This window comes from Canis lupus, chromosome 35 (genome assembly GCF_048164855.1).
Source record: "Canis lupus baileyi chromosome 35, mCanLup2.hap1, whole genome shotgun sequence".
NCBI lineage: Eukaryota > Metazoa > Chordata > Mammalia > Carnivora > Canidae > Canis > Canis lupus.
In genome coordinates, this window is record NC_132872.1 from 561,610 (window position 1) to 585,187 (window position 23,578).

Sequence of the window (23,578 nt, forward strand, 5' to 3'; positions counted from 1 at the left end):
CCCCGAGCTGGGCCCCCGGCTGACACCAGGAGATGCGCCCTTTCTCGAACAAAGTGTTCCTCAGCAGGCACAGCCCAGCGTGGTCCCCGCAGCCCGGCCACGGCGGCCGTCGGGCTCCCGGTCCCCTGTGCTCCGCTTATGCCCGTATCCTGGCCACGTGCTGTGGGGCGCGGGCAGGCGGGCGGGCCGGGGCACAGCGAGACAGGAGATTGGTGCACAGAGTGTGGGGTGATCCTAGGAGGCAGGAGAAGGGAGGAAGGGACGGAAAGGGAGAGGCCGACCCAGGGTCCGTCACCGACACGGCTGCCATCGGCGTGGGTGCTCACTCCGGCCGGGACCCAGACGTGGGTGCGGATGTCTCCCGGTCCCCCCTCCCCCGAACAGAGCACCCGCCCCAGTTCCCAGGCTGCACGGGCCACGGGGGGGTGCTCAGCCTCTCCGGCCCCCGGGCTGGTCACCGGGGCACCCGCGGCAGGTGCGGACGGGTCCCCGGGGCCCATCAGCTCTCCCAGGACTTCACCGCAGCTGCGGCTGGTCGGGAGCCGGCGAGGGCCTCTGACTGGGCGCCCAGGCCCCTGCTGCAAAACGGGCCACACGCTTCACCGTGTGTATTTTCTTTCTTGGCCTCGAAGATGCTAACAACTGCTGAGGTGAATCTTCAGTCAAAGCAACTACAACATCCAACTTTTTACTTGCTCTTTTTGCATCTTTTAATTTTATTCATTCATTCACTCATTCATTCATTCATTCATTTATTATTTATTAGCATTGCCTAGCTCTCCTTTATTAGATGCCACCTTAAAAACGTTTGCCAGGGCAGCCTGGGGGCTCAGCAGTTGGTGCCGCCTTCACCCCAGGGCATGACCCTGGGTCCCGGGATCGAGTCCTGCGTCGGGCTCCCTGCGTGGAGCCTGCTTCTCCCTCTGCCTGTGTCTCTGCCTCTCTCTCTCTCTGTGTTTCTCATGAATAAATAAATAAAATCTTTTAAAAAGAATATTTGCCAGTTGGGGCGCCTGGGTGGCGTCTGGCTTTGGGTTTCAGCTCAGGCCTTGGTCCCAGGGGCCTGAGATCAAGCCCCACACTGGGCTCTACGCTCAGAACAGTGTCCAGTTGCGATTCTTTCCCTCTTTCTCTCTCTCTGCCCTTCCCCATGCTTGCAAGCTCTCTCTCTCTTTCTCTCAAATAAGTAAAATAAATAAAATCTTTAAAAAGTCTTTAAAAATAATAAAAGATGCCCTCTCCTCCTGCCCGCCCCCACCCCACTCACTCTGTCTACACATACTTACACAAAACCTTCACAACTGGGTGGGGGCTAAGGTATAACTCAATCAATAAAAGTATGTGAATTAGGATTTTGACTCAAGCAGCCATTAGCAAGTTCACAACCACCCCCGAGACCACGGGGAAAGACCCCGGGGAGCACCGCAAAACGCCCTCCAGGAACGACTGCTCCACCGTCAGCAAACGAAACACACCAGTGGTGGGAACAGCCACATCTCGCACACACACCCCCATATAGTTTTTTTTTTTTTTTTAAGATTTTATCTATTTACACACAGAGAGGCAGAGACCCAGGCAGAGGGAGAAGCAGGCTCCATGTAGGGAGCCCGACGCGGGACTCGATCCCAGGACCCCGGGGTCACACCCTGGACCAAAGCCCAACCGCTGAGCCCCCCTGGTGTCCCCCATATGACTATTTTTAGATTTTTGTCCATCACAGATCTCCCCTGAGCAAGCTGACGCTGTTTTCTTTTTCTTTTCTGTTTTTCCAACGAGCGGGGTTTTACTCCTAATTCACGGAGGTGAGGCCGCCTTGTGCAGCCGGGCAGGGCAGGGGCGTGTGAAAGGCCGCTGGGGCCAGGCCCACGGAAGCGGCAGCAGCGACGTGCAGGGGCGTCAGGCCTGCGTTCATCCACCCACCGGGCGGGCCTTGGCCGCAGCCACGCTGTGTCCCCAAGAACGCGGAGCCCAAGGCACTAAGAGCTTGGGCCACCTGGTAAAGGCAGGTCGGGAGCTGTCCCCTGCCTGGGAAACCAGCTCGGCCGCCCTTCTGCTCTCCGCTCACTCACGTGGGGACCGTCCACGGAGACTGTGCCAAGGTCGTGCTGAGCGCTGGGGACACAAAGGTGCTCGAGATCCAATCCCCACTCTGCAGGGAAGAGCTCGCGGGTTGGGGCTGGGCCTTCCAGCTCTGACGTTCCTCAGTTCTGTGATAATCTTGGCAAAGGCCCCACAGGACGGAGCAGCCTCCAGGCAAGGAAGCTCGCAGGGACGGAATGTGCATTCTCGAGGGAGAGGTGAGGCAGGGTAGCAGGTCCCTCCCCTCCCTCGTCGGACGCCAACTCCGCTCTCCCTGGAGAAACACTTCAACAACCACGCCACGCTGCCCCCGCCGCGGGGACCCTCAGGCTGCCCTGCTCGCCCAGTGGAAAAACACTGGGAATCTGGTGGCAGAGGATTGGATTCTGCTGCCTGGTTGGGATGCAGTTACGATGCCATAAAGCAGAGGGGCCAAAAACCCCACCGGGAGGCAGAGGGGGCCCTTCCGACTCAGGGCAGTTCTCCGTGTGGATCTTCCGAACCAGGCCAAGAACTGAAATGAGGCGGGCCTGAGATGTAAACGTGGGGAAATGTGAAGTACCCCAGGCGAGCATCGCCTCTTAGGAGAAGCCTTTGCTTTAGGAAAAGCCCTCTCCGACCGCTTCCCAGTAAATCCAAATGTTCTGAGACTGGTGCTTGAAAGAGCGGCCTTGGGAAGGCAGGTGTGACAGCAAGACCGACATCTGAGCTCCGGGAATCCTCTACCAGGGAGGACAGGACCAGAAATGGATTCTGAAGCATCTCTGAAATGACCACGTACATCATCGAAAGGGGGACTCGTGCAAGTGCGTCATCTCCCACCATGAAGAACGACAGAGCATCAGAGCCGGAAGGAAGCCTGCAGATGAGCAAGCCCACCTGCTTGTACCAAGAGCCGGTGAACCTGGGGCCACACGTGTGCAGGAGTCCAGGCCTGCCAGGACCTGTGGGCTGGGTCGGAACCGCTGAAGCCAGCACGCACGTGCCTCACTGCTGGCCGGTGCTGGATCCAGTGACCACTGTCGCTTTCTGGCATAGGGTCCAGGGCTGGTGGCTCAGTGTGCACCGCCCCCCCTTCCCCACCCGGGAGGCGGAGGACCAACTAGCACCTCCCGGCTGACTAACAGGTACCATCACCCGCTGGAAGGTGCCGGCCAGAGCCCTGGGTGGCATCCCTGACCTGTGGCGCTCTCACCCGCCTACCATTTGCCCCTCCTTAAACCTCGCCCGCAGCCCGGGCCTTCACGTCTTCACTCCTCTGCAACCTGGTCTCCATCACGCGGCCAACGTGACCTTCCGAACGGGAAAGTGCAGCCAGGCCTCCCCGCCCACGACTAGGTAACGTCCAGGTGCTCTGTGTGGTTCATGGGGTGCTCCATGTCTGACCCTTGCTCTGTCTACGCCGGCACCCTGGACTGAGCTCTCACGGTGCCCCAAAGCACCCGGGATGCCCTGACCTCAAATGTCCTCTCTTCCTGGTCAACCAAACCCTGCCTGTCTTCTGATAAGAGACAAGGTGTCGGCCAAACCCTCAGGATACGGGTCCACGGCTTGCACCCTTGAGTGTCTTCCCCACTCACGCTGCATCCTGAGCTCTCGGCAGTTCTAAGTTCTTTTAATTGTCTCTTTAGCGACGAAGCGACCACCAGCACCGGAAGATTACTAGAGCCGTCATGTCCCGGTGGCCAACGAGGAAATCCAACTGCAAGCCGAGTCTTGGAAAGTAAAAGGGCAGCTAACTCACAAAGATGAAATAAAATTCTTAAAAAATGACCTCATACGGACCTGTCAGTGCTTATGCTTCCTGCATCCTGGAGAAAATACCGTGTGGGCGACCGGCGGGATGCTATCGCCGTCTCCTTCCAGGGCAACGGGCGCGGGCGTGCACGCTGAAGCGCGTGCTGGGCCGCAGCGACAGAACTCCTCCTCCTCATTTTTCTTCGATGACAGCTCTACGCCATATGACGCAGCTACTACGCGGTTCTTCCGTTCAATGGTTTTTATCATATTCACGGAGCCACGCACCTATCGGCACCATCCACCTTAGAACGTTTCCACCGCCTGAGAAAGGAGCCCCGTGACCCTCAGTCACCAGCCTCCACGCAACCCTCTGGGGCTCTTCTGGACGTTCCACGTCAACGGAAGCACGGAGGCGGTGGCCTTAGAAGAACGGCTCCAGGCTCCTCCACGTTGCAGCGTGTGTCAGAACTTTGCTCCTCTCTAGGGTCAGACAACGTGCCATCCCGGGAATACGTCGCCCCGCCAGCCCACCCGCCCTTCGGCGCTCACCTTTAACGCTGCTCCGTGCACACGCGCCTACAGGTTTCTGGGTGGGCCCTCGTGCGCCGTTCTCTCGGGCGTCTGCCCGGGGGATGGGACGGCAGCACCACATGCGAGCTCGGTGTCCGACTTTGAGGAAGAGCCGGCCCGCTTTCCGAGGGGATCGCAGCGGTCGGAGTTCCCGCCGGCAGGGCGCGACGGCCCCAACTTCTCCACGTCCTTGCCGCCACCGTGACCCTCCCTCGTCGCAGCCATCGTGCCGTGGCAGGGAGTCGCGTTTTCCCGATGACGAAGGAGGTTGAGCGTCGTTTCACATGCCTTTTGGCCACGTGTGGGTCTCTCCCGCCTTCCTGCCACCTCGGCGAATACTCAGTATGACGCACCCGAGTCCCAGGAGCTCCAGGTAGACCCCTGGGTCCCTCTGGGAGGGCTGCTGGGTAGGCTCCAGCATTCCCCCCTGGGCAGGGCTCAGCCAGCAGCACCTCCACGGAGCAGCTGGAGCTGGCTCTCGAGGGACAGGGGCTGTGCAGCCTGTTGTCTTTGATCAACTGCTAGGCAGAGAGCGGCTGGGTGTAAGGCACAGAGATGAGGGACGTGGACCTTCTCGCCTTCAAGGCCGTGGCTGTCAGGCGGGGGAGACACCAGAGCAAGAGGCAGTAAGCGCGTCCACAGAGCACAAGCAGGAGCTTCAGGGACAGAGTGAAGGGGAGGCGACTCCAGCTTCAGGGTGGGGTATGCACAGGGAAGGGCTCGTGGACGTGCCTGCGCCTGCGCCTGCGCCTGAGCTCGGCTCATAGAACAAGGAGGACTTCAACGTGGAGCTGGGGGGCAGGAGGAGGGCAGTGGATGCAGAGGAGTCTGGGGTACTGGGTCCAGGCCGGAGCCTTGGAGAACCTGAACGAATGCTCCTGTGCATACAGTTCCAGGGTGTGGGGAGGGGAGCAGGCCGGAATGGGTGTGAAAGATCGGGGTGAAGCAAGATTGAAGGGGGCCTCACACCGCCCCAGGCGTGGCTCTGTCCTCCAGCTACAGGCAGGAAGGAGGGCAGGAGCCCAGGGTGGCAGAACCCCAGGGCTCCAGGGCAGCAGGACCCCAGGGCAGCAGGACCCCAGGGCTGCAGGCTCCCAGGGCAGCAGGGCCCCAGGGCTGCACCGCTTGGGAGCTGCAAGTACAACAGCCAGCCGAGGCCTGAAGTCTGCGGCTGGCAAGGCTTGGGTGCCACCCTTCGGGGGTGCACCCGGGCCCCTCGCTGCAGCCCGCCCTCCGGAGCGGCCACAGTAAGCGCTCTCCCTCATGCCCACCTGTTCCATCAGCCCGTCCTCCTCCGCGGCGGGGACAGCAGCCTCTCTCTGCCGCGGGCAACCTAGTTACCAAACGGCCGGCCTCACCTCGCTCCATCGCCCCAGAATCAGAACCTGAACCAGCTGGAGAAGGTCGCTCTCCCCTGTCCTTCCCCATCCCCACGGCCTTCACGGGGGAAGGGGACACACAGGCCGCGGCCAGCCGGGTGTGCTCGCAGCCTCGATGGGGTTCTCAGCCCTAGTCCCGTCTTTCAGCAGCAGCAGCAGCAGCGGCAAGGGCAGGCCTTGGCTCCGCGGCCAGTGGTCCCAGACGCACAGCACCCGGCGTGCAGCAGCGGGACGCACCCAGCGGCAGTCACAAAGGATGGCTTCGAATCTGCTGCGGCAACAAGACGCATCTTCAGAGAGCGCCGCTCCATTTGCAAGAAGGCACCGTCCCCACACTCCCCGACCGTGGCCATGCGTCCGCGGCGCAGCAACGGTTCCAACCCAGAAACGGGACCCTCCGTCAGGGAGGGCTGCTCCCTGAGCGCAGGCCGGGCAGGGCCAGGGCGGCCGAGGAAGGAAAAGGTTTGCCCGTGGCCCCGACACACGCAGACCATCCTCACCAGGGGACGCAGCACCGCAGCACAGAGTGTGTGGGCGAGGCTTGGGGCCTGCCTCCCCCATTTGCTCATTTTGCACAAATTCTGTAAAACGGACGGGGGGCAGAGACAGAGCAGCCCAGCGATGAGAGCAGCCCCTAGATTCGAACTCACGCCCACATTTACAGGCTGGGATACCCCAGGCGTGTGTTTTTGCCTGTGTCTCTGCTCCTTCACCTGTAAAACGGGCATAGAAACAGAATTAACCTCGTGGGGCCACGATAATTAAGCATCCAAGTACCATGAAGGGTGCCTGGCACACGGTGCATAATCATTAAGTATAAAATTTTTCTTGTTACTATTATTATTACAAAGCATATTTCTGTTTTCCATTAATTTATTAATTTTTTAAAGATTTATCTGACAGAGAGAGGAGCAGCAGAGGGGGAGGGAGAAGGAGACTCCCCGCTGAGCAGGGACCCCCCCCCCCCGATGCGGGACTCGATCCCAGGACCCCGGGATCACGGCCCGAGCCCGAGGCAGACGCTTCACCAACTGAGCCACCCGGGCGCCCCCGTTCTTCATTGATCTCAACTGCCACAGACGAAAGCGAAGTTTTGGAGGCACGACCGACATCAGCCTTCGCCGCGGTGATGATGAACGAGCCTGGGAGACGCTGCCCGTCGCCACTGCCTGTTTACTTGGAGATGTGCCGCTGCCCCCGCCACCCAGGAGAGCCCAAAAAGTTGAATTCTTAACGTCTAATAATAAAAATAACCTTCTGGAATGGAAGGTAGCTCTTTAAGGTTCCCCCTGATCTTCCAACACATCTGTGAGACGCACAGTAAGATTCTCATGTTGCCACTGAAGAAACCGAAGAAGACTGTAACTCAGTTTGCTTAATTCCACGAATAATTCCCAAACTGTACGTCCCGGGGGGCCTGGGATGGAGCCCTGCGCCGGCTCCCTGCTGGACGGGGAGGCTGCTTCTCCGTCTGCCCCTCCCCTGCCCGCGCTCGCTCTCTCGCTCTCTCTTTCTTTCTCTCTCTCGGTCTCCAGCAAATAAATAAAATTTCAAAAAAAACCCTGTATATTCTGATGAATGGGATTTTCTAATCGAATGAGGACAGAAGTAGCCACTTTCTATAAACCAAACCTTCCACGTGAGCTCTGGAAAAACAGAATCTGACAGCATCGTACCCAGATCTGCCGGCAGTGGAAGCGGAGGGTCGGTGTGTCTGTCCACCGACGGACACCGGGAGCCAGATGGGATGAGGATGTGCGGACGGGGAGCTAGCTTGGGGGGAGCACGGAAGGGAAGGAAGAGGCGGCTCAAGGTCCCGGTGGACGCACAGGTGGCTGCCCCCGTGGGGCACTGGCCAGGAGGGGACAGTGATGCTTCCGGAGCGACGCTAGAGTCCCGGCGGCCAGATGTGCAGGTGGACGGCTTTGTCAGCTCTGTGGGAGGAAAAGAGGGGCAGGGCCTTTCTCTCAAAGTAGGAAAAAGAGAAAATAAATGTTGGTGCATCCAGCAGGTGTCCAAGAGTTGGGCGGGAAATGTGGGCCCGCACGTGACCGAAGAAATCGTCCCAGGAGTGATGGCATCTCCCGGACTCTAAAAGAATGTGCCTGCATCACGCAAAGTCATTTTTTCCGCCTCACGTGATAATGTTCCATATTTCAATCACCTCTGCTAGGAAAAACCACCACAGGCAGACGGTCTGGTGTGCAAAGGGCTCTCGGATGCAGATTCTCGGTGGACACTGTGTATTTTGGCGCAACGGCTTCACTTATTTTACGGATAGTCACACGCCGCATTTGCGCCAGCTGCTGTTCCGGGCACCCGACAACCCTTATTCATCCCTCACGGCCCCCACCCTCCACGAGGAAGTCTCTGTTTTGCAGATAATGCCAGGACACAGGAAGGCCAACGGCTCAAGGTCACGCAGGCGGTGAGCACGGCACCAGGCACGGAACTCCAGCCTGTGGTGTGACCTGCCACGAGGCTGCGGCACCGCAGCCGAGACAGGAAGGAGGGGACCCAGCAACCCCCCCCCCGCCCCCGAGACGCTGGGCCCTTCCTCGTGGCGAGTGCTAGGACCCCTGCCCCCCGGACCTCCCAGTGGGCCAGGCTCGCGGGGCCCGGAAGGCATTACAGGACGACTGCCCTGCACCGCAACTCTGGGCACAGAAAGCTCCAGTTTTTCCAAATCCCTGGAGATCAGCCCAGGCGTACCCCAGAGGCATCTAGGGTTTCAGTTCACTTGCATTCCAATATGAAAGTTAACTTTTAGGTGACAAGAGAGGCGGAACGTTCTCAGAGCAGCCACGGAGAGACCCACCCAAGGCCGTGAGAAATGCCCGACGGCCACGGCTCCCAGCCCAGAGCTAACAGATGTGAAAATGCACCTCCCACCCTTGGCCGGGAAGCTGAGGGCACAGGCCCCCACCCGGACTGGCAGGGAGAAGGGAAGGCAGCTCTGGAGCACCACGGCCTGGAAAAGACCGGCCCGACTTGCACATCCCTGCTGGGAGCTGCGGACGCCCGTCTTCCGCGGGGTCCACGGTCTGAGATGGCCGAGCCAGCCCCTCCGCCAGGAACAAGGACGCAGCCACGGAAAAGTAGCTCGCTTTCCTTCAAATGGAGATGGCGACAGGACAAGGGAGGAGGGCAAGCAGGGGCACGTGGTCCGTGTGGCCAGACCTGGCGCTCAGCGCTGCTTTCGGGGATTCAGAGTCCCTGAGTCCGGGCGGCTCCCAAAAAGCTCAAACGTGTCCTCCAGATACTGGCTTTCCCAAGCCTTCCTTTTCTGTGCCTTCCTCCTTCCCGTGGGCCCAGGCATCCTGGAAACCGTGCTGGTCCCTGTGCCCCGAGCCAGGGCATGACCCTTGCTAGTCATTACGCGACGCTCCTGAGCTGCGTGCGCAGAGCGAGGCCGGAGACTGTGCCCCGCGGAGTCTGCCCACACTCCGTGTCCCTGCAGAGGACGAGGCCGGCGCGGGAGGCTGGGTGGGACACGGGCAGCTATGAACCGGGACCCTGGCTCCCCAGGGAAGACGTGTGTCTGCGCGGCCTTGCTCTAGAGAGGCCCTCTTCCTGCCTCCGGGCGTCTGCGTCAACAGCCAAGGCCTTCCACCTGCGTTTCCTACTTGTTGACGTTCAGAAGTCAATGCCCTTCCTTGAGGGGAGGAGACGGGAGGTGGTATGAGCCCGCACAAAAGAGGCCTCAAAGGGAATGAGAGCCTCCCTGCGACTCTGAGTCTCCGAAGGACCCCCGTGGGGAGGAGGAGGACGTGGAGAAACCACGGGGAAGCGGGTTGTTTGAATTTAATATACAGAAAAACACTCCAGTGAGCTTTGTCCAGAAAAGAAACTAATGGGCTATCTGGAAGCAGCAAACTCCCCCACGGAAGGAGGCGATCAAGCTGGGACCTGGTAAGTCAGATACGCCGTCGGGGACCTCGGGCCGGAGGAAAGATGGGGGGTCCCCTACCCCCGAGGCTCTGCAACGATTCTAACAGGATCTGTAACTGTTTGCTAACGTTAGGAAAGACATTTCCATCCATCCTTCTCGTTTTATAAAAGAGGAAAACCAAGGCTGACGGGAGAGAATGTGGCCTGAATGAAGCCAGCCCGGGTCTGTCCCTCTGTCGTTGCATCGAACAAAAAGCACTCGGCAGGATGAAGGATGCGTGTCCAGCATCTCAGTGAGAGGAGAGCGGCCAGGTGCTGACGATTCCGATATCCCAGAGCTGAGGACACACCGACGCCTCCACAGCTCCCTGGGGACCCCACACGGGCTCTGGACCCAGCCCCAGGAGGCCGAGACTCGTGGGAAGGACCCTACAGTAGAAATAGGCAATAAATAGCGGGATGGGGCTTCTGCAGGGTCAGGGGGGATGCTGAGGCTCATCAGAGTCGAAGAAACCCACAGCACCCCTTTCCCGTCGTCTTAGGGGGATGACGGCTGGATGGCGGGTGGAAGGCCGGCAGCCAAACATTACTCTGACATTTCCAAAACTGTAAGAGAAATTTTAATCCAAGTTAGGCTGCAGACCTAGCCAAAAAAAAAAAAAAAAAAGGCAGCCCATGTTCCTTGATAACTAGAACCATTCATTCCCTCTCTGGTGTAAAAGCCCTGGGGAGCCTGCCTCCATCCACCTGAAAACCTATACGACTGCGCGTTCCCCAACAATCAAAACCCCCAAGAAGAGACACCCGCGATGTCGTGCATTCCACACTCGTCGCAGCACCGCCGGGGAGGCCTGCGCACCAAGGAAGAAGCATTCAGGCTGTTTGTGCCGGAGGGACCGGACGTGCTGAAGCGGGAATCCAGCCTCTGCCAAATGTGACTGTGGACTGTAAGGTGGGGGGGGGACAGTCTGTACGGGGTTCAAACACCAACGCAGGAGTCTGGGTGCCCTGCGGTGTTTAAGGGGAAGATTGGGATTGTCGCGAACATGGAAGTACATTCTGTGAATCCCCAGAGAAGGGGGTTCAGGCCCCACGGCCTGCAGGGCAGCCCTGAGCTGCTCGGGGGTCAGCCGTTAGCTTGCCCGTCAAGGGTGTGCAGGCCCCAAAAAAGCAAATAACGCTCTTTGCCTCTGGAACGGAAGTGCACGGGACGACGAGATCTGAATCACAAGAGGCTGGATCCTGGGGCGCCCGGGTGGCTCAGCGGTTGAGCGTCTGCCTTCGGCTCAGGGCGTGATCCTGGGGACCCGGGATCGAGTCCCACGTCGGGCTCCCTGCGTGGAGCCTGCTTCTCCCTCTGCCTGTGTCTCTGCCTCTCTCTCGGTGTCTCTCGTGAATAAAAAAATAAATCTTGAAAAAAAAAAAACAAGAGTCTGGATCCAGAAGATACATTCTCCAAATGAGGACGGGCGCTAGGGAGCAAGCGTCTAGAAGGAGGTGGCCCGTCTTCAATTTGGCCAAGTCACGTGCGGCCTTCCATAGCTGCTCCGTCCCACGGTGCCCGCGTGAGGCAGACAAAGGGCTCCCACCGGGCGGCCTGGAGAAGCCGGGGCGCAGAAGGGGCCCCAAGTGACAAGAGAGCGTGGGGAGACAGACAGCAAGCGGGGTGTGACACCGGTGGGGCACGCTGGGGAGGACGCATGGGGACGGCCACGTTACAAGGAGAAGCCCGAGGCCTCTAGTAGCGCTGCTTCGGAAATCGTTGACGCCGTACCGCCGTGACCACTTCTCGGTGCGCAAGCCACGACGCCCAGGTGTACTCGCCGCTGGCTCCCGTCCGGCCACCTGCTGCCCCGCGGCCATCGCGCTCCCACACTGATCTTCTGCACCGCGGAACAGAGAAGCAAAGTCACGTTTTCCGTCATGGCCAAGGGCACACACCGGCCCATAAACCGTGAGGAGCTAAGGGCCCGGGACGGCTTCCCGGCTATGAGCACGTAGGGCAGGGGTGGCCTTCTTCCTGCCCGGCACGCTCCCTTCCCGAGTCAGGACACATCCTCTGGCTTCTAAAGCTGCACCCGCCGCCGCCACCCCCAGATGAGCAAACCGGAGCTTTAAATACGTCACGCAAGGTCACCTGGCTGGGAAGTGGTGGGACCCGGAGGCGCACAAGTTCCCCACCTTCTTGCGCACCCCGCGGTGCAACAGGAGCATGCACGTCCCCAGAAAAACGCACGATCTGGCTTCACCCCGAAGGCTACGGGCAGCTCCCCCTGCTTCCTCCCGATACTTGGTGCCGTTATTTAAAAGTAGCCCAGCCTTCAAAATCCCAGCACGTTCTTAGAGACCCAGAGCGGGATGACGGCTGGAGGGAGGGCTGCAGTGCGCGGCCCCCAGGCCGGCCTTGTGAGGCTGGGAGGGGGGAGACGATGCTTAGCGCCGTCCTGAAAGAGCAATGAGCCCCGGCAGGGGAGACGTGCACACACAGGAAGCACCTGTGCCCCGGGTCATGACCTGAGTGGCCTCAGAGCAGTCAGCGCTGAGGAGTGGGGGGCACGGCTAGGACCACTGAGGCCCTGGGGAGCTCTCCCGAGATGGCGGCTTCTCACTGCGCCTTGCGGGAGGAGGACGGCGAAGAGAGGGCAGGGTGGGGGGAGAGCCGCCGAGGCCCGGGGAGAGCATGCCCGAGGCCCACCCGGGAGACGCCTGGACGGCCCGTACGGTGGAGACAAAGGGTGCAGGGGAGCCAGCGGGAGAAGGCGGAGGTGGGGGCGCAGGTGGGAGGCTGCAGAGAGCCCTGAGCGGGGCCCACGTGGCGAGTGGGCTTTAGAATTAATTAATTAATTAGCACGACGCCAGTGGCCGAGCGTGGGCGCTCACAAGAGTCTGGGGGCGGGAAGTCGCATCAGCGAATCTGGGGGCAGGGACGGGGCGGCCGTCCCTTGGCTGCGGAGTGATGTGGAGCACACCGCTGGGAGCCATCCAGGAGACCGTCCGTCCTGAGACGAAACTGAAAGCCAGGTGGACAGCCGGGCTGCGGAGCCTCCGAGAGGCAGGAGCGGTGCGAGGGGGCCAGGGCCCCGGTGTCAGAATGAAGGCCAGGAGGAGGCAAGGTCCGGAGGCGCCTGCGCGTTCCGGTGGCCACAGACGCCTCAGAGGGTGCCCGGCCCTGTGCTGCAGGCAGGGTCAGCCCTCCAGGCCGTATACCCCTGAGGGAAGGCACGGAGACCACTAACGGGGACCCCCCAGCATTCTTCACAGCTGAGCCGTTGGCCACCGAGCCGGGCTGCGCAAGCCCAGATGCCCAAAGATGAGGGGCGAGGGCCACTCCCCAAAAGCATCCCGAGCTCACATCAACTGCCTACGGCCTTCTCTATCTTTTAATGCCAAGGCCGGGCCGCAGGGGCAAATCCGCAGTGTGGGCCTCAGTTTCCCTCCCCCTCCCAGAGGTGGGTTGTGCTGTCACCTGTGGCCCCTGCTGATCTCTCCCAGGACGTTCGGGAGATCCTGCTCCAGACGTACCCACGAGCCCATCTGGCAGGCACGGAGGGCATTTTCTGAGCCCTGCACCTCGGCCTGCGGAGGCCCGGCTGCCCTGCACGGGCCATCTGCTGGCTCTGGGCACGCACCAAAGCGCAGGGTCGCCTTTCCAGGCACGGGCTGACGGGGAGCAGCTCTGCCGAAGCGCTGACGTGCGGTTAATACGCAGTGAGGGGGGCGCTCGGGCGTTTCTGGGACCCGGCAAAAATCAATGGTGAAAACCAAGCATTTGCACTCCTGAGAGGCAGCTGCCTCGCCTCCACTGGTCTCCCCTGACTCCTTCTGCTTGCAAGTATGGCCCAATCCCAGTGGTGAGCCCTCGAAAGCAGCAAATTAGTCTCTCCGTGGTGTTAGTACCACCCCGCAGAGAAGCCTGAGCTTCCATTCAACGCTGGGCCAAGGGACAGCTCGTGGGCTCACCTGGACCACGGGAGAGGTGGGGGCAGGCGTGGGAGGTGCACTCAGAGACACCGGGTGCTTCTCCTCTTCCCCCTGGGAGTCCAGGCAAAGGGCAAACGGCAGCCCCGGAATGACCCGACATCCCCTCCCGGGCTCCAGCACATGGCAGGTCCTGACCCGCTGCCCAGCTCAGCCGCATCTCGGACCCTGGTACCTCGGCCTTCGTGGCCGCCTTGCCCTGCACCCCCCCCCCCCCCGGGTCTCCTCCCTCCGTCTCTCCCTGCTCTCCTGCTCTGTCCCCGGAGCTCAGTGTGAAGACGCGTCTCCGGGTGGTCCAGGAGAGTGCGCTTGACACTTGTCCCAGTGGAACCCCTACTAGTGTCCCAGGTCCACACCTGAAGGGTTGTAGCTTAAACAATGATTTATTGGTGAAATTAAACGGTCGCCCCACCTATGCTGTACTTCCCCCCAGAACCATTTCTCATGATGTTTGTCTTTACTTACTATGGTCAGGCAGATCTAGAAAACGGAATCTTTTCTTTTTTTAAGATTTTTATTTTTTTTTAATTTTTTAAAAAAATTTATTTATTCATGAGAGACACAGAGACACAGAGAGAGAGGCAGAGACCCAGGCAGAGGGAGAAGCGGGCTCTGTGCAGGGAGCCCGACGCGGGGCTCGATCCCGGGACCCCAGGATCACACCCCAGGCTGAAGGTGATGCTAAGCCGCGGAGCCACCCGGGCTGCCCTAAAGATGTTTGAAGACACAGGACACTTAAAGTAGTTGCCAGTTCTGATAACTGGTTAAGTCTGGGGATCTTTTTATTTTCTTCCAAAGTTATATTTCTGGACAAGAATTATGCTTGGCCTTGATACTTTACTATTAGGTAAGTTTGAGGCTGGTTAGAAAGACATTTGATGGAAAAAATATTTTTTAAGATTTTAATTATTTGAGAGAGAGCATGTGAGAGAGCATGAACGGCGGAGAAGGGCAGAGGAGGGACAGAGGGAGAAGCAGACTCTCTGCTGAGCAGGGAGCTGGACATGGGGCTCGATCCCAGGACCTCGAGATCATGATCAGAGCCAAAGGCAGACAGTTATCCAACTGAGCCACCGGGGCGCCCCCATTTGATAGAATTTTAAATTACCAATAAAATTCAACTACTTGGGGCAGCCCGGGGGGCTCAGCAGTTTAGCGCCACCTTCAGCCCAGGGCGTGACCCCGGGTCCCGGGATCGAGTTTTGCGTCGGGCTCCCTGCATGGAGCCTGCTTCTCCCTCGGCCTGTGTCTCTGCCTCTCTCTCTCTCTCTCTCTCACTGTGTGACTATCATAAATAAATAAAATTAAAAAAAATAAACACCCAAACCTGTGGCCGTCAGCATCCAAGGACCAGACAACCAAAGTCTTCGGAAGGTCCAGGCCAAATGGTACAAGCCTTTGGTCAATTTTTGCCTCAGTGAATGTTAAACCCAAAGCCTCAACGTGGCAGTTCTTGGGCTGAATCTGGTGCACCACCATGTCACTCGGCTAGCAGACTGTTGGTTTACCTATTTTGGTAATATTTGGTCAATATTTAAAGATCAGAAGCTTTTACATTAACAACACAGATTTCTGGCTTCTCTTGGGAAAAAAAAAAAAAAACACAAAGGTTTGGCAGCACTGGGCCCATATTCATGCAAAACAAACGAGAACATCAGAAACATCAGTCAAGACCCAAGACACAGATGGGGTTTCACTCAATTCTATCCTTCCTTGTCTTTCACAATCTGTTTCTGAATCTTCAAAAACTTGTATTACTTCTTGGAGGCATTTACCTGAAATTAAACTGCTGTGGCCTGTATCCTGAGTTTCTGAATCACAGATGGCCTCTTCTCGTGCTCGGTACAATGTGCTACGCTAACTGGATGATCCCCTTTTGAGAGCCTACCCAATACCCTCTCATGTTACAATTTAAAAAAAAAAAAATTTTTTTTTAAATTTATTTATTCATGACAGACACAGAGAGAGATCCAGAGACGTAGGCAGAGGGAGAAGCAGGCTCCATGCAGGGAGCCCGATGCGGGACTCCATCCCGGGACCCCGGGGTCACGCCCTGGGCTGAAGGCAGGCGCTAACCGCTGAGCCACCAGGTGCCCCTCATGTAACAATTTTATACAAAACGACTACTCACTTTCACATGCTTTTGAATGTGATATGGCAAATGGACCGGAGACTGGGGCCCGTCTGGTCCGGTCTGGTCCGGTCTGGTCTGGGCAGGGGACTGGTGGGCACCTCCATGTGCAGCCCATCACATGCAGTCCGGATGCTGCATCTGGTCCACAAACCCCTCCCAGGTTTTGGCTGGACATCTCAGTCTCCTGGGGGCTCAGAGGCCCCAAAGACGGTCTCTACTCAGCTCATCTGTAGGATGCCTTTGACCTTTGAGAGCAGCTGAAGGAAGGTGAGGTGTGAGGAGAGCGGTGACCTGAATGACCAAAACCACACCATAGTCTTTCCAAACCCCGATGACGTCTCGGCAGGAAGGAACAGGCAGAAAGAATTGGAGATGCTCTTCCCCCCGCTCTAGTTCTTCCTTCTAAAAAATGAGCCGACATTATGTCCCTACCTTGCTTAGACACTACTTCCCAGACTCTCTCAAAGCTCATCACCAATGAACAACCCTCACATGGAGAACGTGAACGTCTTGTTTGCTGCCCAGACGAGTAGAATGCTACGATTACATCGCCCTCTTTAAACGGTTCCAAAGTCACGATTCTTGGGTCAAACCATATCAAACGGTCTGAGTCAGGGAAAGAGCTCCCCTTGCTTAGGGTCTGTGCAGATCTCAGGCTTCATTTTATGGAGGGTGGCAGTGTTTCCCAACAGGAACCCAGTGGAACCAGAGAAGCAGCCAAATGCACGGGTGCCTCACGCCACACAGACCGGAGGGAGGCCCCGGGAGCATCTCCCCGACCTCACATTTCTAGAAGTCTGTCGGGACCGGCAACCTCCAGCAGCAACGACATATCAAACGTTAGGGCCAAATGATACACAGAAAGCAATTCTGGTTCCTAAAAAGCTTCCTCTTTTACAAATAATGATAGAAAATTCTTGAGGACAGACACACCTGGGAAGGCTGGGTCCCTGGAGCAGTGTTCCTACGGGCAGCTCCTTGCTGTTGGGCTGAGTTACCCAGTTCAGGCCTAGGAGGCCAAGTGTTCATTTCAAACTCAGCTCCAGTTTTAAAACTTGGTATTTCTGCAACGGCTAGTTCTGCAGCGGACCCGGAGGCCGCGTACCCATTTCCCCTACGGCCGAAGGGCGGCTGCAATGCGTAGCCGAGGTGGCCCTGGAGTCACGGTGATCCCCTCCTCCCCCCCAGGAAGAGGCTTACAGAGGAGTCTTTTTTGCTGCCTAGATTGCAAATGAGACGTTTATTTGGCAAAAGAAACAAATTCTAGTAAGACCCTTTGGGGGGCCTCAGTGGGGAGCACCTGCCCGGGCTCATCTCCCGGTGGAGCGTCCCACCAACGGGGCCACAAACTTCCGACGGGCAGGGTTCAGTTTCCCTCTACTGCTTAGCCGGACCCTCGGCAAAAGCTGACTGCATGAGCGTTTTCTTGTGCACAGAGCCGGGTCCACCCTGGGAGCCTCCTGCAGGCTGTGCTCACCCAGCAATCCCACTTCCCTTCCACAAATCCTTTCAGAAGGTGGACAGGGATTCGGAAGGCGGAACAGCCAGCCAGGGACGGCGTGTGCCCCACAGTCGGGGGCGCGGCTCTGCGGCAGGCATCTCCGGGCCCGGCGGAGGGAACCCGAGCGTAACAGCACCGACTCGCCACTCAGTCGCCACTGAGCTTCAGCGGCCCGACTGCCTGCATGCTGTGATCGCTTTGAAAGCAGGGACCGTGTCTCCTCCCTCGGAATTCCTCCAAGTTCACCCACGCGATGAGCCCAGCAAAACTCGAGAATAACCCTGTGTCCCCTGGACTGTCTTTAAAAGGAAGCACAGGGAAGCACTGTGTGTAGGAAGGGCGGCGGTGGGGCTGCAGAGCCTCCCCTGGCAGCGGCCGGCACGGCTCGGGGAAGCAGCTCTCTCCGAATCAACCAGTGCTCCTTCGTGGACTCAGCAGGCATCTACTAGATGCCTGGGCCTTGGCCTGCACCCTGAGGAGAACGGGCAGCGTGCCCCCCCCCCCCCCCCCGTCCATTCTCCCTCCTCCACGAGACATCTGCTCGGGTACCAGGCGACGGGTCTCCATGGGCTCAGCGGTGCCCCAGCACGGCTAACACGCAGGAGGAAACACACCGACCTGAGCTGTGCCTGCCGGGAAGGGAAGCCCTCCTGTGCCCGTCAGGACCCTCTACCCCCTGGGGCCAGCACAGCCCGCCCCCAGCAGCCTGCCCGCAGCCCGTGGCCCTCGGCGGGCGCTGGATGCCCACAGCTCCAGGCGCACAGCGGCAGAGGGGCCACGGTTAACATTCCCAGGAACACAGCTCCATTCTGCGCTTCTGTAGACATCTTTTCCCTTTTATTTATTTATTTTTTGTAGATTTTATTTATTTATTCATGAGAGACACAGAGAGAGGCAGAGACACAGGCAGAGGGAGGAGCTGACTCCACGCAGGGAGCCCGACACGGGACTCGATCGTGCGACCTGGGGTCAACACCCTGGGCTGAAGGCGGTGCTAAACCACTGAGCCACCTGGGCTGCCCCTGTTGGGTCTTTATTTTTCTTTAATTTTTTATATTTTATGTATTTATAAGAGAGAGAAAGAGAGAGAGAGAGAGAGGGAGAGAAGCAGGCTCCATGCAGGGAGCCCGATGCAGGACTCAATCCCAGGACCCAGGGATCACGCCCTGAGCTGAAGGCAGACGCTCAACCACTGAGCCACCCAGGCGTTCCCTCTTTTCCCTTTTAAAACACATTTTCCCAGTGGTGGGAGTAAAAAATGATCACCTCATAGTAGGTATTTTTATGTCGACTGCAGGGCAGGACTCTCCCTCCCCTCCTATAATTCCTGGGGGGCCCCCATCACCGCCTCTGGACCACACGGGCGAGGCCTGCAGGGGCCCGGGGACTTGAGGAAACTCTCAGCCTCTTTCTCAGCCACTATGTAAAAGGCAGCAGCCTTTTTTCCGTCACTCAGATTGAACTCTAATAGAAACTGACAGGCTCAATTTTGATTAATTAAAAAGAAAACAAAAAATAAAACAAAAAAACCACGAGCACAAGCGCCAAGCAATTCCTTTTCGGGTGTCAGATGGAAAGAGAAGCTACGATCGGAAGGGGTGGTGGCGGCAGGGCATCTCCTATGAAGCAGAACTTCGTGCCCAGTGAGGATTTCAGACCCAGGGACTTGAGGACAGAATGACACGATGAATTCACACAACCCTCCTCAGCTCCAGACCAGGCGACAGCTAATAGGATGCTTTAAAAAAAAAAAAACAAAAAAAAACAAATAATAGATGAGAGCTGACATTTACAGGTGCAGTGGTATGTACGGGCTGCGACGTGCTTCAAGACAACAGAGATCCAGAGGAGGGAGGAAGAGGAGAGGTGAGGAGTAGGGATGGAACCGGCCTGGCCACGGGCTGGGGATGCCTAAGCTCCATGAACACTGCAACACTCGCGCACCCAGCGAACTGCGGGAGTCTGTCTCCTTCTGCATATGTTTGAAGTTTTCCCAGAAATACTGAGTTGGGTATAAGGGTGGCCAAGATACACTGGTAAGTGAACCAAAAAAAACATGCACAAGGGTATAAAGTATGAATCCACGTATACGCGCACATACGTGTTGGTAAATTGGCGGAAAATTTCTGGGAAAATAAGAGTCCTCATATACTTCTTGATTTTTTAATGAAAATACACTACTTTTATATAATGAATTTTTAAAATATTTTATTTATTTATTCATGAGCAACACAGAGAGAGAGAGAGAGAGGCAGAGGCAGAGACACAGGCAGAGGGAGAAGCAGGCTCCATGCAGGGAGCCCGACGTGGGACTCGATCCCAGGTCTCCAGGATCACGCCCTGGGCTGAAGGCGGCGCCAAACTGCTGGGCCACCGGGGCTGCCCTGAATTTTTTTTTCTTTTTTAATTCAAGCAGTGCAGCAGGGCAAAGGACAGCAGGGTTAAAACAATGAAGTGAACGTCTTGGTGGAGCAGAAAGCTCGTTGGTGGTGGGTGAGCAGGGCTGGAGCCCTGGGGGGCACCGGGGTGTGGACAGCAGCTGGGCCTCTGCAGGGCACTGAGACACCCTGGTTGACACTGTGGGAAGCAGGAGGGGGCGTCGGCCCCCTTCCTTCCTCCCTGCTGGCTACCCCCACGCTGCCGTCTTCCACCTGCGCAGCTCCCCCTCTCCGAGCTCCTGGTTTCCCACGGACCAGACTGAGAGTTCCCTCCTTTATTGTGGACGGCTGATTCCTCCTTGTAACGCTGTCTTGCAAGTAGCCCACGCAGCTTCGGGTATACGGCGAGAGCATAAAACCTCCCTGCATAGGGGATCCCTGGGTGGCGCAGCGGTTTAGCGCCTGCCTTTGGCCCAGGGCGTGATCCTGGAGACACGGGATCGAATCCCACGTCGGGCTCCCGGTGCATGGAGCCTGCTTCTCCCTCTGCCTGTGTCTCTGCCTCTCTCTCTCTCTCTCTCTGTGACTATCATAAATAAATAAAAATTAAAAAAAAAAAAAAAACCTCCCTGCATAGACACTAAATTCACGGTGCTGATCTCAGGGGAGGGAGGGAGAGAGGGAAGGACGGTGCACAGCATCCAGCATCGCCACCCCAGCCGCCACCCCAGCCACCAGGGCAGGAAGTAAAGGATCGGCCCTCTTGTCCTCCAAAAAGGGCAGGAGGTTTATATGGCAGGGAGGTCCTACACACAGGCAGGGAGTTCAAGGGCCAAGACGCCGAAATAGTGGCACTAATTCCGCCGTCAGTCGCTCCTATTTTACACACGAGGGAACCACCCCAGGAGTTAAGGGACTTCCCTTGGGTCACAGCCCTAACTAAGGGGCTGAGCCAGGAGGAGACAAACGGCCACGACCAGTCGGGAGCGCCAGTCTCCACCAGGCACCCCGCACACGGCGGTTCCATGCTCCAGCCAACCCCACCATGAGTACCAAGTGGCACAGGTGGGGCCGTCCCGCACGGCCGTCTCCCAGCCCTGTGCTAAGTCCTCACTCGCTCCCAGAGGCCCTCGATGGGTCAAGGCTACACCTGCGGAAAGACTGGGCATTCCAGCCACCCGGAGAGGGGCCAGGCGGGCACAGATGCTATCGATAAAAACCGCGTGGCCTAAAGAGCTGGAAGAGCAGACGTTATCACAATACCGGACGCAAAAGCAAATTCCTGCCTAGAGGTGTGTTATCAGCAGCTGATAGGACTAGCCTGCTGCTTCCACCTCATGGTGGGTTCGGGCTCAAACAGCACACAGCGGGCCCGCGGAGCCAACGGAGAAGGAGCCGGAAGCCGGCGGCCCCGCCAACAAGGCTCCCATTCAGCAGCTCCTTGGTGGCCAGCTCCACGATGGGGAGGAGAGGCCGTGGTCCCAGCTCCAGGCTCGCTCAAGCTCACGCTCACCCTCACACTCACTCTCGGTCCAGGCTCAGCAGGAACCCCACGGCCCAAAGCCGGGCCTCCCAGCTCCAGCGCCCTCCCCGCGGACCCAGATCACAAGCCGGGCGCTGCTGCAGAGCGGTGACCCTCAGACCTGGTGCCTCGCGGAAACGTTGAGAGCGGCCGCCTACCCCCCCCCCCGCACCCTGCACCCCGCTTTCCTTACAAGCTCCTGCTTCCATAAGGCTGTGCTCCTGCCCACTTGGGGATTTGTAGAGAAGCCGGATCACTCCCTTCTACTAAACAGAGGTTTTAACTCTTGGGTAGGGGTAGAGCTACCAGGTTTAGCAAAACATGCAAACCAACAAAAAACAGGGTGTCTGTGGATTTAAATTCCATATAAACAGCATATAACTGCTCTGTAGAAGCATGTCCCCTGCAGTATTTGGAGTATACGTACACAAGGCAATTATTTGCTGTTTTTCTGAAATCCAACCTAAGTGAATGTCGTGTGCCTTAACTGACAACCCCGTATGGTTTCCTGGGGTAGAGCAGAAGTATCCAGTAGAACGAACCATCTCGAAAAGAAAACAAACAAGAGCTGGGAGGATTACGGGAGGAAAGTGAGCAAGTGCCCTCTACTGAGTGTCTCCCACGACCGCAGCTTTCCTGCACGTTGCTTCACATACGTTCCCCAGTAATTCTATGCTTCAGGTGTAGTCATCCCCACTTACACGTTAAAAAATAAAACAAAACCGAGGCCAGGGAATCAAGTGACTTGCAAAAAGCCTCACAAATCCACAGCTTCTGAGAACGGCCCAAATGGGATTTCTTCGGCATCAAGAAGGAATCTGCATCTTCGGCATCTGCTCTGCCTGCGGATACGTATTTATAGTGTCGCAGGCTCTGCATAAGGAGGGTCCTACGGTCCTACGTTCATAAGGAAGCAGATTCAAAACGGTATCCTGGACTGACGTGTGTGTAAAATACAGCTGCCCGTTTGCAGAGAAAGCATCGGGCCCTTCTCCCCTTCGGCCGTGTATCCCAGAGTGAACACGTCACCTACGAGGAGTTACCTGTCCGGCGGTCTAGTTCTCCAACAAAGAGGCAGAGAAAGGGCCAAGACAGGGCCGTTCCACCCGAAATGACCGCGGCTCCCAATCTGCAGACAAGAAAGGTCACGGGATGTTTGACTCAACAGAATCCTAACGGGGGGCGGGGGGGGGGGTGCACCTGGCTGGCTCAGTTGGTTAAGTGTCCGTCTTTGGCAAACCAGGTTCCAAACCTGCTTCTCCCTCTCCTGCTCCCCCTGCTTGTGTGCTCAATCTCTCGCTTTATCAAATACATAAAATTAAGAAAAAAAGGAGAAAAAAAAAGAATACTAACAGGGACCCTATAGAAAAAGGTGCCTCTACCACTAGTTCAGCATCCCACAGTCTGTCACTTCCCAGGAAGCACAGTGAGTTTATTTATTTATTTTTAAAGATTTTATTCATTTATTAGAGACGGAGACGGGGAGAGAGAGAGAGAGGCAGGGACACAGGCAGAGGGAGAAGCAGGCTCCATGCAGGGAGCCCGACGTGGGACTTGATCCCAGGACCCCAGGGTCACGCCCTGAGCTGAAGGCGGTGCTAACCGCTGAGCCACCCGTGCTGCCCCGCACGGTGAGTTTAGTATACACGTGGGTGTGGAAGTGGGGGGGGGAAGGGGATTAAAAAAGAAAAAGGCAAAGAGAGCTATTTGTCAAATGAATAATGAGAACTACTTTTTCCTCCACCCCCCTCCAAGCTGCTAACGTTCTTGGTGGCACACAATGGAGGGGAAACAACCATAAAAATGACTTAACGTGCGTCCTTTTGAAGTACAGTAACTGTCAGGCAAGGGCCTATAAACATAACACAGTCGAGGAGATGCAAGATTTATTTCTGCTCAGTGAACTTCCAGAGCAAGATGCACTCGGTGCGTCAGTCAAGTTTTTGCTCCTGTGCTGTTGTTTTGTTTCCGGATTTTCCTTTCTTTTCATAGAGGCTAGCAGATGTTGCTTATGATAAAGACCCTGCCCACCTCCCACTCGGCCACTTAGGGAGACCACGTGGTTGCGGGAACTCCCACTGGTTCCCGGTTCCTCAAGGACCGCAGGGGGTGGGCAGTGGGCAGACGCGGGCCGGGACGCCCCTCCGGCGGTGATGGCCAGGTCAGAGGCGTGGGGCCGCGGCGGCCGCTCCAGAGAAGGGCCCGGCTCCATCTCCTTGCTACCCGTCCACGCCCCGGGTCTCCTCCCACCCCTTCCCCACAAGCACCTGTACCCGGCCACAGGCTCCAAAGACACACACAACCAACACTTTTTCTTTGGGGCCACTGGAGTCTCCAGTTTTCTAGCGGAAAACAGCAAAAATTCCACAAAAACCCACAGTCCACTCCCCGTCTGACCCACCGGCA

At 57.5% G+C, this 23,578-nt stretch overlaps 1 protein-coding gene across 8 annotated transcripts in view; it reads right to left on the reverse strand.

Moving 5' to 3' along the window:
- Positions 1-23,578, reverse strand: part of XXYLT1 (xyloside xylosyltransferase 1) — a 235,794-nt gene that overhangs the window by 132,267 nt on the left and 79,949 nt on the right. Inside the window, exon 4 of one of the 8 annotated variants that reach the window (XM_072811804.1) lies at positions 22,216-22,301. The exons of 6 other annotated variants lie outside the window; for them this stretch is intronic. In XM_072811804.1, the coding sequence (XP_072667905.1) occupies positions 22,216-22,301 (86 nt within the window). Of the gene's footprint in view, positions 1-18,823; positions 19,011-22,215; positions 22,302-23,578 lie in introns of those variants that run through there. One more of the 8 variants, XM_072811805.1, reaches the window with a different exon arrangement.